Source organism: Lissotriton helveticus, chromosome 2_2, assembly GCF_964261635.1.
Source record: "Lissotriton helveticus chromosome 2_2, aLisHel1.1, whole genome shotgun sequence".
NCBI lineage: Eukaryota > Metazoa > Chordata > Amphibia > Caudata > Salamandridae > Lissotriton > Lissotriton helveticus.
Window position 1 is genome coordinate 370,309,685 of NC_136060.1, and position 17,569 is coordinate 370,327,253.

The window sequence follows — 17,569 nt, forward strand, 5'->3', positions numbered from 1 at the left end:
AAAAAAACAGGAGTAAGAATGGGTAGTTCACTGTTCATAATGCTAAATATTACTCAATCACATAATGCAAATATGTAAAACGATATCAAATGCGTTGCTAAAAAAAAGTTAGAAGAAACCCAGAGGCAGAAGATTGTAAGACGCTTAACTTACACTGTGAAGCATCACATTTAAGATTAAACACTAAGTGAAGCCCCTAATACATTCTGCATAGCACTATTGATCGGTTAATAAATTAATGAAAAGTTGGGAAATGAAGTAAAATATACAAATATGCCATACCTTGCTCCCTCCGGCTAAAAACAAGTCAACGGCAGCGATGTTGATACCATGTTTCTCACAAAGTCCACATAATACATCTTTGATTGAGAATCCAGATTTAACCACTACTGTACAGGAAGACCCATCCGGAAGGCTGATGAAGCAGTGTTTTGAGGATTTTTCCTTTTCATTAACAGGGAGAGGTAACCTAGAGACATCAGTCTTTTTAGGAAATACAAACCAACGTTTAATTAATTTCAAATACTATTAAATGCCATGATATAAATATTAAAAAAGCATATTAGAAAGACGCTAGGAAAACATCTGCAACCTGAAACAGCATATTACTACAGGAGTGTGATGATAAATGCTCAAAAAAGCTCCAAAGAATTATTAAGGTGCACGCCCTAGACATGATACTGAGATTATTAACATCTTTCTAGCTACACTGATCCTGGTAAGATATTTGTAGGAAAATGACAATGTATGCTCCCCTAGACTTTTTATGTGAACCTCTAGAATTTTTTCTCCTAATTTGGATATCGCTTTGAGGGTGGATTCATGCCCCGAGTCACAGGTGCTCTTTTTAAATGTTGGGTATTTCCATTCCCTCAGTGTGTTCCTGGTACTGGGAGCACACCAATTTCCATGCCTAGGCACTCAGGTAGCACTAAGGTGGGGTACTGATATTAATGACTTCAGGGTGACCAGGACACTAGTGAGGTGGTACTGGACTTAGACAGATAGAAGGTTGTGAAAGCAAGGGAATGCTGGCCCTAAAAGTGCTCATTTACCATGCAAGATGAAAGCTCTCCACAACTTCATTGATCTACTGATCTTCCTTCTATGTGTTAAAAAGAAACCTGAAAAGCTTTATTGATGATCTTGCAATCCGTGAACATTGATAAGTCTAAATTCTAGTCCTGGCCTGTAAGGGCCATGTTTGCCATCAGATTTGACGTAGCCATGTTATTGTCTATTCATTTGAAATGTGAACTCCTGCTTGCCTGAGACTGTGGCTAAGGTGCTCACAAGACCTTTTGCTGGAGAGTGCATGAATCTTTCATTACCTTGCAGATTCAGGTTGATCAGGATGGAGTGTCAAGGGGTCCTATTCCTCTTGCTGTGGGAGACCATATTCCCCACTGCGTTTTGGGTGAACTTTTTGCTAGTCATTCCTAGATGGTCAAAAATCTTTTTAAAATGAGTTGCTCTTACCATGGGAAAGTGAAGAAGACATGGCACTAATTAAAGATTTACTGATAATTGATTCAGATGTTTCCTCGGCCATGTCTGACACTGCATTGAGGAAAAGGGGGCAGTACAGACGATATGAATAGGTCAAACTTTCTGCCCTTCTGAACCAACTGGAAACTAACAAGGAAAAAGATCTGCCCACAGAGCTGACAAATTACTGGCAAGAACGGCTGGTACCAAGTTTAATGAGACAATTTTAAGATTAGCATGCAGAAGCAGCTGGGTCACTGAAGACAGTGGTTGTAGGCTTCGACGAGACTGACACATGTGAAAGCAAGAAGTGCAAGTTCTTAGAAAACCATCAGAATGCAGAGGCACCTGCTAACCACTACATAGCCTTCGACTACTGGTGTGTTCAGGAAGAACTCTGAAAAATATTACACAAGATATGAAGCTTGCGATTCCAGTCTTAAATAGGACCAAACAAAAATCAGTCTGTAATTAGAAAATACAATTGCTGGAAGATCAAATGCACTGCTGGTGCACCAGCCTGCATATGCCTGTAGAATCTAACACAGATAAAGCCACCTGCGCCCAAGTAATAGACCTCACATTGTCCTAGTATTATCCTGTGGTCTAAGATTCCTTGCTGTGCATTCTGTTAAAACTACTGTCCTCTATTTCAGATTGCCGCTGTGACGATGATTATCTAAGTCGCTATTGTGTAGTTCTCTTATGTGTCATATCTTTTACTTAAGCCTGGAGTTGATACTTTAAATTCTTCACACACAGAAGTAGTGTGTGTGTGTGTATGTATGTGTTAGTGTTATGTGGGAAGTTATGCATTCCTTCTCCCCCCATGTCAGCCAGAGACATTCCTCACAAAATTCACTCCAGTAAATTACAGAATGTGGACAGTTAACTGACCCGGAACAGGAATTTGCCTACTGTGTGCAGAAATAAGTTAACATTCCTGTACCACTGAAATAGCCAGCTGCAAGTAGTCAGACAGTAAAAAGGGCCACACACGCTTTCAGTTCATGTTATAATGTAATACTGTTTAAATGAATCCATTCCTTCTGCATGTATCAAACTGTTTACTCTTAAAGGTACTGTCTGCAGGCAGCACCTACAACGGCTTCTTCCCATTAAGGGCCAGGCATGTTCCTAAGCACTCTTCAAACTACATTCCAAGTCCCAGGCAGTCTAGTCTAGAAGCCACACGAATTTCTGCCTCAGGGTTGGCATGAAGCACTATGGCAAAGGAGAAGCAAAGGATAACAGGAATGTTTCACCCGACTCTTCAGGAAAACCCCTTCCTCAGAAAGAAGGGAAAGTCTTTAGCATCCACTACTCATGAGCAAGTAATACAATATTTGAAAGATTCATCCAAGTTTGTGATACTGGATCCTGGTGCAGGTGAGCCTTATACATGGATAGGACCCGTAACATTTATTTCCAGTTTTATATAGCGCAATACAAGGGCAACCAGACATCAGAGCACTTTACAGAGAAGCAAATATAGAGGTTTCATGACTTTCAAAATATAACAATCTCTTCCGAAAGGATTTAAAGTTAAATATATAATAGATAGTCAATACCAAACACTACATAAAATGCAAATTCAATATCCATAACCTGATGCAGTTTCTTTAATCATTCTGTATAGAATTCTTACTGTATTGCCTTAATTACTTACGAAGGAAAATAGGATATGCAGTAGAGCACAAGAGTAGTCTGAATACTAGCACTATGTCTATGAGTGAATGGAGAGTGTTTGACACAGCAGGAGAAAGCATTGGTGTGCTGGGGTTTCTAACTATAGCGAGGACGTACTACAAAGGTGCCTCAGAGTATGCAAAGAGGCGAGCAGTTAGAGAAGTACTGAAAGTGTAAATAGAAAACTTGTTTCTTTTGTAATCTTAAACAAACTACGTGCGTGTGGTTGAGGTTGATACTCGAGTTATCTTTTTCTCTTGATTAGTTTTCGGAAACAATATCCTAACTGTATTGCTACAGAATCATTTAGGAATATGGCTGTAAGAAACTGGCTCTATATATACTCCACCAAAGTGAGGTACAGTGTGTATAGGGTCCAAGGGTCTCCAGAGGTTTGGCAGAGGCTAAAGTTAGATAGAACCTTACTCTCTAAAGTGGTAGCTTGGTCGAGCAGTAAGGCAGTATCAGAGGACAGTGTAAAGCACTTGATGTACACACTCAGTCAGCAAATGGTCTCACACACTCAAGAACTGAACTCTAGACCAATTGTTTAGTATAAAAAAATATACTGTTGATTTATTTCTAGAACCAAGCAAGCCTGGTGCAGGTAAGCATAAAAATACTTTTCAGTAGTAAATTACTTGTAGGAAAACAGTTCAAAATAGTAGTGTAACTTGTACTGGATTTGGTTAGTTTTAAGAAAGCAGTTTGCAAAACATTGCAGGTATAGTACATTCAATTGAATGGGCTTTTTAAAGTAAAATGCAGTAAATTACTTTTCAGATTACTTTTGCTAACACAGGACTGGTGGCTGGATTCAGTCCTGGAACATTTCCTGAAAACAGGTGCGTTTTGGTTAAAGGTACGATTTTTAAGGAATATTATTGTATTTCAAAAGTTGACACTTAGAAACTTTTTCACATAGAATCACCAATGTTATCCTATCGGAGGAAATTCACTTAGCAGGTAACTTAGGTTATCTTTACTTTTTCTTACTCAGTGCTGGATCCTGGATTCAGCACAGGGACATTTCCTGAAAACAGTTGAGAAAATGCGTTTTGGTTATTTAGCTGATTTTTAAGGAATATTTGCAGTATTGAAAAGTCGACACTTAGAAACTTTTTGGGAGAAAAAGTGTCAATGTTATCTTATGAGGAAAAATGAGTTATCAGTTTCAAGGTAAGTAATCAGTCTTTTGGGTTAGGGTTCTGGGGTTAGACTTAGGGGTCTCCCAGGGTCAGTGATGCACTGTTGTTGCACCCTCAGCGGCACTCGGGCGGCCGGGTGCAGAGTGTTGAGGCCCAAAGTTACTTAATGGGGGATAGGAGGACTGCAGTTGGTGGCAGCTGGCAAGCAGGCCACCGGGTTGAAGCCCCTACGGTTAAGCTCAGGGCATGTTGGGTACCAAGTTAGCACCAAAGTGGCACCCTCAGAGGCGATAGGGCAGCCAGGTGCAGGGTGTTGTTTTGAGGTCTGGGGCCCTGTTGATTTCAATGGGATTTCTCCAGGACAAAGAAACATTGCAGGCTCGGGGACCAGGATCTTCCAGGAGTGACCACCACTTCGAGGGGTAAGTTGGGATGTAGAGGGATGGTTAGGCACTGCTGGGATGGGAACACAAGGCCGTGGGGCGTCGGGTGCAGGGGTGCCTTTGGACGTCGGATTTTCGTACCCGCTCTGGTTGCGGTAGGGGGGGCCCTCTGGATTGAGGCTGCAGGCGTCGTCGGGAGGCTTGAGGCAGGTCAGGGATTGCCGGATCTTGGGTCGGGATCGTCGGGGGGACCTCCTTGTGATTTTTGTTCACTAAAACACAGGCTGGGCTTGGCGGGTGCGTAGTGTGCTGGATTAGCGGTTTCTGGTTGGCACCAGCAGCTGCAGTTCAAACGCGCCCGGTGTTCACAGGAGAAACAGCTTGGGAAGTGAATGCAGGCAGGTCCTCCGGGGTTTATGAGGTTGCTGGCCGCTGGACATGCCGGGATTTCACAGGAGCAGGTTTGAGGGGAGACAGGCCTGTAGGGCTCGGGCCAAGTCAGTGAGCGTCGTCCTCTTGTTAGCTCTGCACGGCTTCTCGTCCTTCTTTTCTTGTCGTTGCTGGATCTGAGGAAGGAAGGTTCAGGGGCATTATAGGTAGGTAAAGGTCAGGGACCAATGGGTCCCTTCCCTGGGGTGGGTACACCCCCTATTCAGTCACTCTCCAGTGGGAGGGGGGCAGGAGCCTGTCCCTGGTTGGCTGGGTCCCCCCATCCTCAAGATGGCGGGGACTCGAGGTTGTGCTTCACCTCGCCTCCCCCACTCTAGGGGTGGAGTTGGCAGAGGTGGGTACACCTCTCTTCCTCACTTTGGTTTTCCCGCTGGGTCTCCCGCCCAAAGTGAGGGGGTAGAACCAGTGGGGACCAGTTGCTGAGTACAGCAAGTGGTCTGGAGAGGCTCACAAAGGCGGCATGCCTTTGAAGCTTCTCCTTCGCGAACCCTGCCCATCCTGGGGGAGGAAGCTTGGCACCTCGTCCCAGGATGTGCATTGTTTCAGGCTCCTGAGAGCGGCAAGCTCTCGCCCCAGGGGTCCAGAAACATGTCTGGGGTTGGCAGCCTCGGCAGCCACTCAGTCAGGTCACTGGGAGTTGGTAGAGTTTCAGGAGGCATCTCTAAGATGCCCTCTGTCGTGCTTTTACAATAAATCCCACACTGGCATCAGTGTGGGTTTAATGTGCTGAGAAGTTTGATACCAAACTTCTCAGTCTTCAGTGTAGTCATTATGGTGCTGTGGAGTTCGTAATTACAGCCTCCCAGTACCATATACTCTTAATGGCAGCACTGCACTTACAGTGCCCAGGAATGGACCTGGGTACTGTAGGGGTACAGGGCTCATGGACCTGTACGCTCACTGCTGGCATAGGGCACCCAGTTAGACAGGTGACTGATGTATGCCAGGGCAGTGTTTTTTGGGCATGGCACACAGGGATGTGTGCCATGTCGACTCTTTGTTTTGTTCTGCACCCAGACACGCAGCCTGCCAAGGCAGTGTGTGTGTGTGTTAGGGCACAGGGCCTTTAAGGGTGGCACAATAAGTGCTGCAGCCCTTAGGGACCTTCTCTGGTCACAGTGCCCTGGGTGGACTGGATGCTAGGGTACCATTTACAAGGGGCTGACATGTGGCCAGAGATGCCAATTGGGTTTAGGCTTCAATGCAGTTTCAGGGAACGTACACAGGCCCTTCGGTACCTGATTGGCAGGAGCCCAGGGCACACTCAGTCAAAGCACATCATCAATTCGGCAAAAAGTGGGGGCATACCATGCAAGAAAGAGGGCACTTTCTCACAATGGCTAGTTGGTTTATAAGCAGAAATGGATGTTATTGTCACAGGCACGGGGGCTTCAGTTATTTGGGTTGGTCCACACACGATGAAACTGTTATAAAACCAAAACGGAGGATGCAAAATCGGTTTTTGCAGATGGTAGGATGGGAATGGATTTCTGCAACTGGCAAAGGAATGACCAAAACAAGAAATCTAGTTACCCTGGAAACGGAGCCTCAAATATTCTCTGCAAATGTTAATATTTAATACACCAGGGAAGCAATATTTCATCTTTAAGAAAGTGCATGACATGAAGGCAAGAAAAGTTGTTCTAAACTGCTCTCCTACCATAACTCACAAAAATATTTGTAACAAGAGAATGCATCCCGTACTGTTTCAGTTTCCACGCAACTTGCTGTTGAAGGGGGAGCACGTTACACCAGCTGCCCAGCGGACCTGCCTTTAACCCCACGACTCGCCGGACCCGCTCCGCGGGTCCCGCAGCGCGTCGTCCACCAAAGGATTGACCAGAAGGAGCCAAGGAGGAGTGCGGGGGTAGGTAAGAGAACCAGCGGGGCTGCGAGCTAGCAGGGGACTCCAGCGACCAGGAGCCCCTGCACGCCCAATTAGCAACACCTGGGCTGCTCTCCCCGCTGGCCACGCCCCCCCGCCAACGGAGCCTAAAGCTGCTGTTGTCCCTGTGTTTGTGGGACACTTTCCACGCACCTTGCTGTTGAAGGAGGAGCGCGTTACACCAGCTGCCCAGCGGACCTGCCTTTAACCCCACGACTCGCCGGACCCGCTCCGCGGGTCCCGCAGCGCGTCGTCCACCAAAGGATTGACCAGAAGGAGCCAAGGAGGAGTGCGGGGGTAGGTAAGAGAACCAGCGGGGCTGCGAGCTAGCAGGGGACTCCAGCGACCAGGAGCCCCTGCACGCCCAATTAGCAACACCTGGGCTGCTCTCCCCGCTGGCCACGCCCCCCCGCCAACGGAGCCTAAAGCTGCTGTTGTCCCTGTGTTTGTGGGACACTTTCCACGCACCTTGCTGTTGAAGGAGGAGCGCGTTACACCAGCTGCCCAGCGGACCTGCCTTTAACCCCACGACTCGCCGGACCCGCTCCGCGGGTCCCGCAGCGCGTCGTCCACCAAAGGATTGACCAGAAGGAGCCAAGGAGGAGTGCGGGGGTAGGTAAGAGAACCAGCGGGGCTGCGAGCTAGCAGGGGACTCCAGCGACCAGGAGCCCCTGCACGCCCAATTAGCAACACCTGGGCTGCTCTCCCCGCTGGCCACGCCCCCCCCGCCTATCACATAGCTACAACACCTTAAGGTGGGCCGAACCCCCGCTGCGCGGGAGCGCGCGGGAGCGTCCGGGAGAAGCCCGGGACAAGGGCGGGACCGTCTGTGGCCGTCCGGGGCCGGAGGAGGCCGGGCTGGGCCTGCTCTCTTTCGCTTGCAGTCCGGAGGACATTGTTCATCATATAATGGATAAGGCAACAGAGGAAGAAACCCCGGGGAAAAAATCAAGGTTACGCAATGGATCCCTGGAGAACTATTTTCCCAAGAGGAGTGAGGGAGAAAAGGACTCCACCCTAGCGGAGCGTAGGGCAGAGCGGCGTCGCTCTGTTGAAAATATGAAACACAGACCCCTCACTGATAGCCTACTTGAACTAAATCGTGAAGGTGACATGACTGGCCTAAGTGAAGATAATGTAAGTCAAGATGGAGTCCCACTATTGTTTCGTGACTTTGTAGCTACTCCTTGTCTGCCTGCAGATAATAATAATGTTATAACTGTTTCACCCACCCCTAGTGGTAGTTGTATGGCCGATAAAGCCAAAGCTAGGAAGCAGGAAGTTAATATTTTTCCTGCAGCCCAGATCCACCGCCCGCCCCCAAGTAAAAAAAGAAGGAAACAAAGGGTGGTAGCAGGTAAAGCAAAAACATCGCACACTGATTTTGGTAAAGGGATAATAATCCCGGTTACAACTGAGACTCCTATAGTAATAGGCCAGGAACATACTCCACAGGTAGTTGATTCACCGGGTCATAGTCCATCTTCAGTAACCATACAAGTTGAGGCTCTCGATAAGAACACTAGAGTCGCCCCACCTATCACTTCACCTGCACTTCCTTCTTCAGTATCAGGGAATCTGGAATTCTTGCTAAGATCTCTCCTTCTACCCATTAATGAGTCAATTAAAAAGGTGGAAATTAGACTAACCATATTGGAAGCCGCCATAACTAGTATGTCTACTCATACCAAAAATAAAGGAAGTGTGGCGGTACATCCCAAACCCCCTTCTACCGGACTTCAAAGTAAATCTAGAATGCCTCCTGTCCCTGTTCCGGCTAAGCAAAATTGCCAGCTGCCGGGGGGAGCTGTGCCCCCAACCCATAATACACCGCAGCCTAAACAACCTAAAGCCCCAGCTACAGGGTTGGGAGCGGACCCCTCCAACCCATCTCTAAAGGCCCCGACGAGTAGCAATCAGAGTGCACAGGGGGATGATGGGAAAAGCAGAATGCCTCAGAAAAGGGTTCCACCAATAGAGATCCCCCCTGAAGCTGTGCCCTATGTGGCGATCCTAACTGGGGTCCCGCAGCTAACTGAAAATAAGAAGGAGGGATTTGTCGACCTTAAAAATAAAATTATCCATTGGTTGCGGTTGCACAGGCCGATAGCACCTAACATAGATGGGGACATAGTTCATGTTAGACGGACCAATTGGCTGGGGAGTAGAACTAAAGATATTGAGGGGGACCTAGTGGTGGTCAACTTTAGAGACCCTCGGGCAGTTGATTACATCCTAAACTGGCCACCTGGGAGGGGGGAAACCTGTGTTATCCCACGGGCTTTAACATACTTTTACCCCAGGGCAAAAATTACCAACTCTAAATATTTAAACAGACCACAACTTTATAGGCCTCCCTTTATTCCGCCCTATATTAATAATCAACCTCAGTATGGTCATCAGCTGACTAGGGTGCCCGATCTACACTCCGCCTGGTCCATAGTCCCTCATGGACATAGGCAGAACCAAGGTCCCAGCATGAACCATTTGATGCCCTTTACCCCATTGGACACCTATAATCGGTTTTCACAGCTGTCAGGGCTGGAAGATTGCGATTGAAGGTGGGGCCATGGGGGGGGGGAAACTGACAACGAATCTCTAGGGGTGGAGGATCTTCGTCCAATCAGGGGTAGCACTGTTACTGAAGAAGCTATTCTACCTACAGACCATATGGTGACCACCACTGTTATTAATGAGGATTTTAGGCCAACTGGGCCCGTGATGAGTACGGTTGACTGTTCTGCAGCCGTGACTTCATTGGCCCAGGAGGGGGGGTGCCCTTTGACTAGGGTTGTTAATGAGAGGTTGCCAATGGGGGATTATACTTCCATGCCCAGAGGAAGGAGGGTAATAAACCTCCTCTCTTGGAATATTGCTGGGCTAAAGAGGAAGTTAGATATTCCAGAGTGGCATATACAAATTGAGCAGTTTGATGTCTGCCTGTTCCAGGAGACATGGAGTTTAGTTCCATTACATAAATCGGGGTATACCACCCACTGTGTGCCCGCAGTAAGTAAGGGCAAGGGCAGACCATCGGGCGGGCTCATTATCTGGATAAAAATAGATTTGAATTGGGTGGTTACAAGACATATCGTGGAGTGTAATGATATACTCCACCTCTCGGCAAAAGGAGGGGAGGTTGTTGAAAGGTTTGACCTTTTTAATGTTTATGCAAGAGGGACACAGGGTGACTCCCCCTCTTTGACCCTAACATCCCTGGACTTGGCCTTAGCCAATTGCCCCAGCTTAGCTAAAATTCTGGTGGGGGGTGATTTTAATTGTACCTTTGAACCCCTTCTCGGAGACGACCCCTTAGGAATCGAAGAGGAGGACTCAAAATGGTCTATTCCAACTCTTTCCTTGTCCCCTGTTAGGAAGTGGTCGTCTAGGGCCATACAAATTAATGCACTGACAAGGGACCATAAACTAAGAGCCCTTAATGGCAGGACCTTATCAGATCAGTCAGGGGCTTGGACCTTTAATAGACTTTCCGGTCCGTCCCGAATCGATTACATCCTAATGGATGTTGGATTCTGGCCGGACCTAATTGATATGGAGGTCGTCCCAAGCCAGGATAGTGACCACAACCCCTTGTGTTGTAAATTCCATTGGGGCATTCGGAATGACAGGTGTGCAATGGTCACCCTAAAAACAACAAAAGAAGTTATCCCATTTAATAACAACCGTAGATTGAAATGGGATAAGGCTAAGCTTAATGAGGGCGACATAGGGAGCATCAAAGAAATGGTTGAGGGTTTGTCTTCCACCTTAGAAATATGGGCTGGTGAAAATAGGACCGTTGGTTCCCAATACCCCTCCCTTGACTCTGCCTATAAATCCACAATAGACCAAGTTGGGAAATTTTTTATCTCGAAGGGGAAAAGTAATAGGGCTCCTGCTATACCCTCTACTCTTAGCAAAGTTTGGTATAATGAACTTTGTAAAAGCAAAAGGAAAAAATTGACAGAAGCTCTACTTTCAGGGGACCCTCCACTGGTTAGAGCGGCCAGGAAGGATTACCTGAAAGAACTGTCATTGGCCAAACGGGAGTGGGAGGAACAGCATTGGCAGGATCTTTCCAATGCAGTGAGTGGTAGGAATCCAAACCTCTTTTGGGAACTAGTTAATAGATCAAGGCAGAGAAAATCGCAACCATTGTCTGATCATATAACTTGTCAGCAATGGTTTACACACTTCTCATCCCTATATGGAGACTCGGAAGAAACAACTAGTCCTGGGGTGAATAGCCTGGGTGAAGGGGCCCCCGTGGATGATACCGAGCTTCTGTTTTCAACGGGAGAGGTAGTATTGGCTATTAGACACCTAACCCCCAAAAAAGCCGCTGGGCAGGATGGGATCCCAGGGGATCTATTGTTGGCGGAGCCTGAGGCCTGGGCTAAACTAATCGCGATTATAATGAACCTGATTATGAGGGGACACCAGGTTCGAGACTCCTGGAAAGGGGCCGAGGTAGTTACCGTGTACAAGAAGGGGGCTAGAGATGACCCTGCAAATTACAGACCCATCAGTCTGATAGACATAATCCAGAAAGTGGTCGGCAGGGTCATCATTTCAAGAGTAGGCGATTGGATAGAGGAGGTTAGTATTCTCTCCCATTTACAAGCGGGGTTCAGAAGGAAGGTAGGTACGATGGACCAGGTCTTTCGACTATATGCCATCTATTGGAAGGCGGTTACTATCATGAAGGGTAGTTTGTATATGGCCTTCATTGATCTTAAAACCGCCTTCGACCTGGTCCCTCGTACTAAACTTTGGGGAATTCTAGGAGAGATGGGTATTCCCAGTGGTCTTCTGAGCCTAATCGTCAAGCTGCACGAAGGGAATTATGCGAGGGTGAGATGGGGATCCCAGGGTCAACTTACTGATAGGATCCCTGTGCGAAGAGGAGTGCGTCAGGGCTGTGTCATGGCTCCGACCCTCTTCTCCCTATTCGTAAATGGAGTGGTTGACCATTTGATGGGGGAGGAGTCGGATGCCCCATCCCTGGCGGGGGAGAAAATCCCCACACTTCTCTTCGCTGACGACACCCTATTAATTTCTAAATCCCCGGTGGGCTTGCAGAAACTCTTAAATCGATTTAGCTCCTTTTGTACCAATCGAGGTCTAACTATCAATACATCGAAAACCAAACTGATGGCTTTTGCACCCTCAAGAAGATTTAGAAATAATTTTGTGCTTAATAGCGCCCCCCTTGAGCTGGTCGAGTCTTTTGACTATCTTGGTGTCCGAATTAACAGTCACATGACTTGGAAGGATCATTTGTCTAAGATGCTATTAAACCATCATAGAGTATCCGGGGTGACGTTGAAGGAGATTCGGGAGTCAACCAGCAAACCGGTCTCCCCAGCTATGACCATCTACGAGGGCCAGATCCTTCCTGCAGCACTCTATGGCTCTGAATTGTGGGGATTTGAAGGGGTTTCTGCCTTGATGAGAGCGGAAAACAATTTTTTTAGGAATGTGGTAGCTCTCCCCACTTCCACCCCTATGATCCCTCTTAGATTAGATCTGGGCAGGAAAACAGTAAAGGATTTAGTGAGGCTTCGCCCATTGTTATTCTGGTCCCGACTGAGAAGAACTGAGGAGCTCGCAAAGTACGCAGAAGGGCTGGATGAACTGCTACTATTGGATACCTGTAAAAAAATAAGATGGTTAAACAAATTGAAAGAATTGGTTTTTAGCTTGGGTCTTAGAGAGGTATGGGAGTCGCAGTCACCACCACCAAAAGATGTTTTAAAAAAACTGTACTGGGAGTGGGTACAGAATAATACTATGAGGTCTATGAATTTGGGTTCACTCACTGACCAGTTTTTGTCTATTAAGTCTGTGCGTAAACTGGAACCCTTTTTAGACTTAATAACCAAACCATTGGACCGAGCGCTGTACCTTAAACTGCGATATGGGACGCTCCCGGTGAATGAGTTTACGGTGAGATGGCTGAATACAGATGTTTGCTCCCATGGTTGCCCGGGCTGTGCGGCCCCTAAGGAATCGGTGGCTCACTTGTTTTTTGCCTGCCCAGCTTACAAAGGGGCACGGAAATTTTGGTTGAAACCTGTCTGCAGGGAAATGGGGCTGAGGTGCCACAGCCAGGCACTACGTGTCCTTTCTACAGATTCCTCATCTGCCAGGATGATCTGTGGGGTGGCTAAGTTTTTAGGAAGTGCGTGGTTGACACGTTCCCGGTTATTGAAACTACAAACTGAAGATATTACTAGCTGAGGATGATTTTTACTGATTGCCATATGATGAATGATGTGTCCATGTTTTTACTGTATTTTATAATCTTTTATCGGTATGAAATGTTTATGTATGTGCATTCTTTTATGGTGGAAAATTGCCGAATAAAGATATTCATATAGTAAAAATAGTTTCAACTTCCAGAAGATGCAGCAGAATTGTTTAGAATGTGCTAGTTAGTACCAGACATTATCAGAATTTGAAATGTGTTACTCAAATCGAGCCAATTTGACAGTTTGATATGCTCAATAAGGTTATTGTAGACGTTTGTTCCAGAGTACTTCAAATTATGCTTCAAAATGATCTGGGTAGGACTGGCTGGTAGTACAACTACCATGTTATGTTTCCTGTTGTAACCTCGGTGTAGGAAAGTGCCCCACTGTTTCCCTGGTTAATAATGTGATTTCAACTGAAAGTGCCCATGTTAACCAGGTCCCAGCCGCGGCCAGTAGTGGGAGTGCCGGGCGGTGACGTGGGGAGGGGCAGGGTGGGGGGTAGTAATGTATGGATTACGGACTTTAAAAGGTAAGTAAACATAAAAATTAATTAAACGAATTTTGTTGCACACACTGCATCGCATTTGGTGATGCAGTGTGTGCAACGAAATTCGATTTATTAATTTTGATGTTTACTTACCTTTTAAAGTCCGTAATCCATACATTACTACCCCCCACCCTACGTCACCGCCCGGCCGGTACTCCCACTACCGGCCGCGGCTGCCAGGTCCCCAGTGCCGGAGCACTTTCCCAAAACTGTATTATTGTTTCCCCAATTGGGAAAACCATATAGTTTCTTACATGCTGTGCATTATTCCTCCATCAAGTGGCTGGGTCCGGAATTTTATCTATAAGTTTTTTGTCCTTCTACTATGTTTGTTTTTGTTGTTGGTGGGCGTCTACGTCCCTCCATTTGGTACTCCTAATGTTGTTGTCGTGCTTCTTCCAAAAGCTCCCACCTTTGGTCACCGTCTTCAGATTCTTTTTTTTCTCCTACCCTTCTCTGATTTGTTTTGCGGAGGAGGGTGGGTTCCCATGTGAATCCAGAAATTCCTGAAGCTGCAAAACTACACCGACAAGTAAGAAACTATAGGTTTTCAGAGTGAATCTTTTCTGGATTCACATGCTGTGCATTGATTTAGTAGCAGTGTTTACTAAAGTGGTGGTTGGGTTGAAGATGAGCTCTGATTAGCGAAGATATGTTGAAAGACCGTTTGTCCTACTTGAGCTTCTTTGCTCATCTGAATGTCCACACAGTAGTGTTTTGTAAATGTTTGCACCGATGACCATATTGCTGCCATACACATTTTTTGCAGCGGGGTATTAGCTAGGAAAGCTATAGTGGCCCCCTTCCTTTTTGCTGAGTGTGCATCAGGACTCTTTGGTAGTGTCACACCCGCCTGTTTGTGGCATAATTGTGTTGCTTGTGCTATCCATCTTGCAGCTGAGTTCTTTATGACAGATCTTACCAGGAAACTGTTTGTAAATGACAAAAAGAGTTGCTTTGTCTTAATATGAGGATTAGCCCTCTCTATATAGCATATCACTGCTCGCCTTGCCTCTAGTGTATGCAATGTCCTTCGGAACGATGACGGCGCCCTCACTGGCGCTTCCGGTAATATTAAGCGTAAGAAAACAGAAGTCAGGGAGCGGACCTGAGTGGAAACAGGCTGAGAAGGAATTCAGCCTGTTGATTGGTTGTTCTCAACATAGAGTAGGTACTGGTTTCTGATTGGCTACCGTGAATGCGGACCTGAGAGGGATGCGCGGTGGAGTTAATTGAGTTTTGAAAGGCGCAAAGCTGATTGGTATTTGGGACGTTTAAAAGGACATAGCAGATTGGACTGATAATCGCAGCTGATTTATCAGGATCCGCTGACGAGGACGGCTGGAATTAGAGCCAGTGGATGGATGGAGATCTGAAGGTAAGAGCTTGATGAGGGGTATCTTTTGACCCTGTGCAGAGGAAGAGAGTTACTGAAAAAAGGTGCTTAGAATCTGATGCCATTTTTGAACTTTGTACTTTTCCTGATAGATAACCATTGAGCGTTGGTGCTCAGGATTACAGGACATGGAATCTGGGAAGCGAAATATTTCGATTTTGAACTATTGAATTCGGTAAGTGGAAGTTATTAATTTGGATTATTTTGAACTTTCAATGGGTAATAGAAGAATTTATCACAGGAATTAATAAATGAAGTGATCAGGATTGTTTCCATAATAGTAAAATTATTATGGGCTTTGTTTTGGCAGAATAATATGACTAACTGCACTCAGGACTTTAAGTTTACGGAGCTTGGAAAGAGAAGAACTTCTGTCTGAAAGAATTTCCTATCTAAAGGACGGAAATTGGTTGTTGTGTCATCATCTATTTTTAATTACAGTATTTTTTTTATGTTCAAAAAGTTTTTATTGGTTGTTTCAGCAGTAACAAACAGTAATTAGATCCAGTAGTACAGTTATGTTCAGAAGTGTACGGTTTAAAAGCGCCATATAGTACGTTACAACAGTAGTCGATGGTAAAATTACAGTATTTTAATCGATAGAGGAAGTAGAATGATTTTAACTCGGAAACAATTAACACAGTGAAGAGCTTTGGCCCAATTTCAATTGGTTGCTTTGGTGGGCTAATAGAACATAAAGAATGGTAATCAAAATCTTTTAACAACTATGCTAAATTAAGGGAGTGAGCCTTGGCCTAAATAAGCGAGGTAGATCACTTGGGCATTATGATAAATGATTAGAACTTTATAAAATTGTGAAAGATACTACTTTTTTTTTAATCACTGGCTCCATTCGAATTGTTTTAGGGTGACTAATAAGTAACGAGTATTGATGAATAGAACACAACACCAACATTCTAAAGTTATAATTGAATGAGGTACGTTCATTTCGGATTGAAGAGTACATTATAGAAATTGTGGAATAGATGAGAACGCATGATGTTTAACCCCTCTGCTGCGCCGAACGTTCCGCGCAGGTGCGGAACGTTCTATTGCGCGGGCGGGGCCGGAACGTTCTGCGGATATGTGCAGCACTACCCAGGTGGTGCACGCGACGTCCGCTGAACGTGCCCCGCACAGAAGGGGTTAATAAGTGGGTGGATGCTATGTGCTTGTAGATTGTCATATAGGCAGGACCGAAAGGGGCAACTTGAATATGGGTTTTTAATGCTGCACATAAATGAAGATTGTTTTGCCTTTCTTGATTTATATTTTGTAAAAATGGATTGTGATTTTTTGTTTCTTACCTTGCAGCCCTGATGATGTCCTAAGGAGGACGAAAGACGTTGGCTGCGTATAACAAAAGTTGTATTTGTGGATAAAATGATTTGAATGGAATAACTGTTACATTGGTTGGATTCAAGTTTCGAAGAACTTTTTAGTTGGAATTGGAACTCTTGACCTCCTGAAACTCTTTTTTATGGGAACTTTAACAATTAAAACACTGAAGAAGAAAGAAGAAAGAAACTCATATGGAGTATATATCAATATTTGGTTTATTAATTTTGAACATAGACGCTCCTTCCATTTCCATTTTTTCACTGTTATGTCATTGGTCTTAACGGTGGACCATAGGAAGTGGAGCGCCGCGCCTAAGAGAAAGATTTAAATCGGACTACCATTAAATATCTCATCAGTGCATACTGAGTTTCCCTCATCGTTGTTGATTTGTATAAACTTTGTGGACCAGTTGGTATCGAAGGAAAAGCGTAAGCAAATTTCCCTGACCAGTTTATAGACAGTGCATTCCCGAGTGATTGGTGGCACTGTTGTCTGGAGGCAATGAGTGGGCATTTTGCATTCTGGGGAGTTTCAATGAGATCTATTTCTGGAGCTCCCTATTTCTGAAAGATCTTTTAGAGTACTCACTGTTTTAGTTCCCACTTGTGAAACCATGAAGTTTGTCTTTCCCCGGTAGGTGGATTCCTACCAATTGTATTTCCTTTGGGTGACCAAAATCCATATTTCTTGTGCTAGTTTGGACAGTGGCATTGACGGTGTCCTTCTTTGTTTGTAGATGAAAAACATGGTGGTTGCCTTGTCAGTTTGAATCAAAATGGATTTCCCCTAGAGCTCTCTTTGAAAGGCTTTTAAGGCAAGGAAAACTGTCTTTAGTGCTAGGAAGTTGATGGGATGTACTTCATCCTGGTCCTTCCAGACCCCCCTAACTTTGAGGTTGCTTGTATGCGCCCATTATCCCTCCTGTGAGGAGTCTGTTATGGTCACTGTGTGAATCAGCTGTATACATTTTCTTCCTTGCAATATG

General features: G+C 45.5%; 1 protein-coding gene across 4 annotated transcripts in view; it reads right to left on the bottom strand.

Moving 5' to 3' along the window:
- RGS12 (regulator of G protein signaling 12) overlaps window positions 1-17,569 on the bottom strand; it is a 760,012-nt gene that overhangs the window by 156,511 nt on the left and 585,932 nt on the right. For all 4 annotated transcript variants that reach the window (XM_078678542.1, XM_078678544.1, XM_078678541.1 and 1 more), the window contains exon 11: window positions 283-483. In XM_078678542.1, the coding sequence (XP_078534668.1) occupies window positions 283-483 (201 nt within the window). The remainder of the gene's footprint in view (window positions 1-282; window positions 484-17,569) is intronic.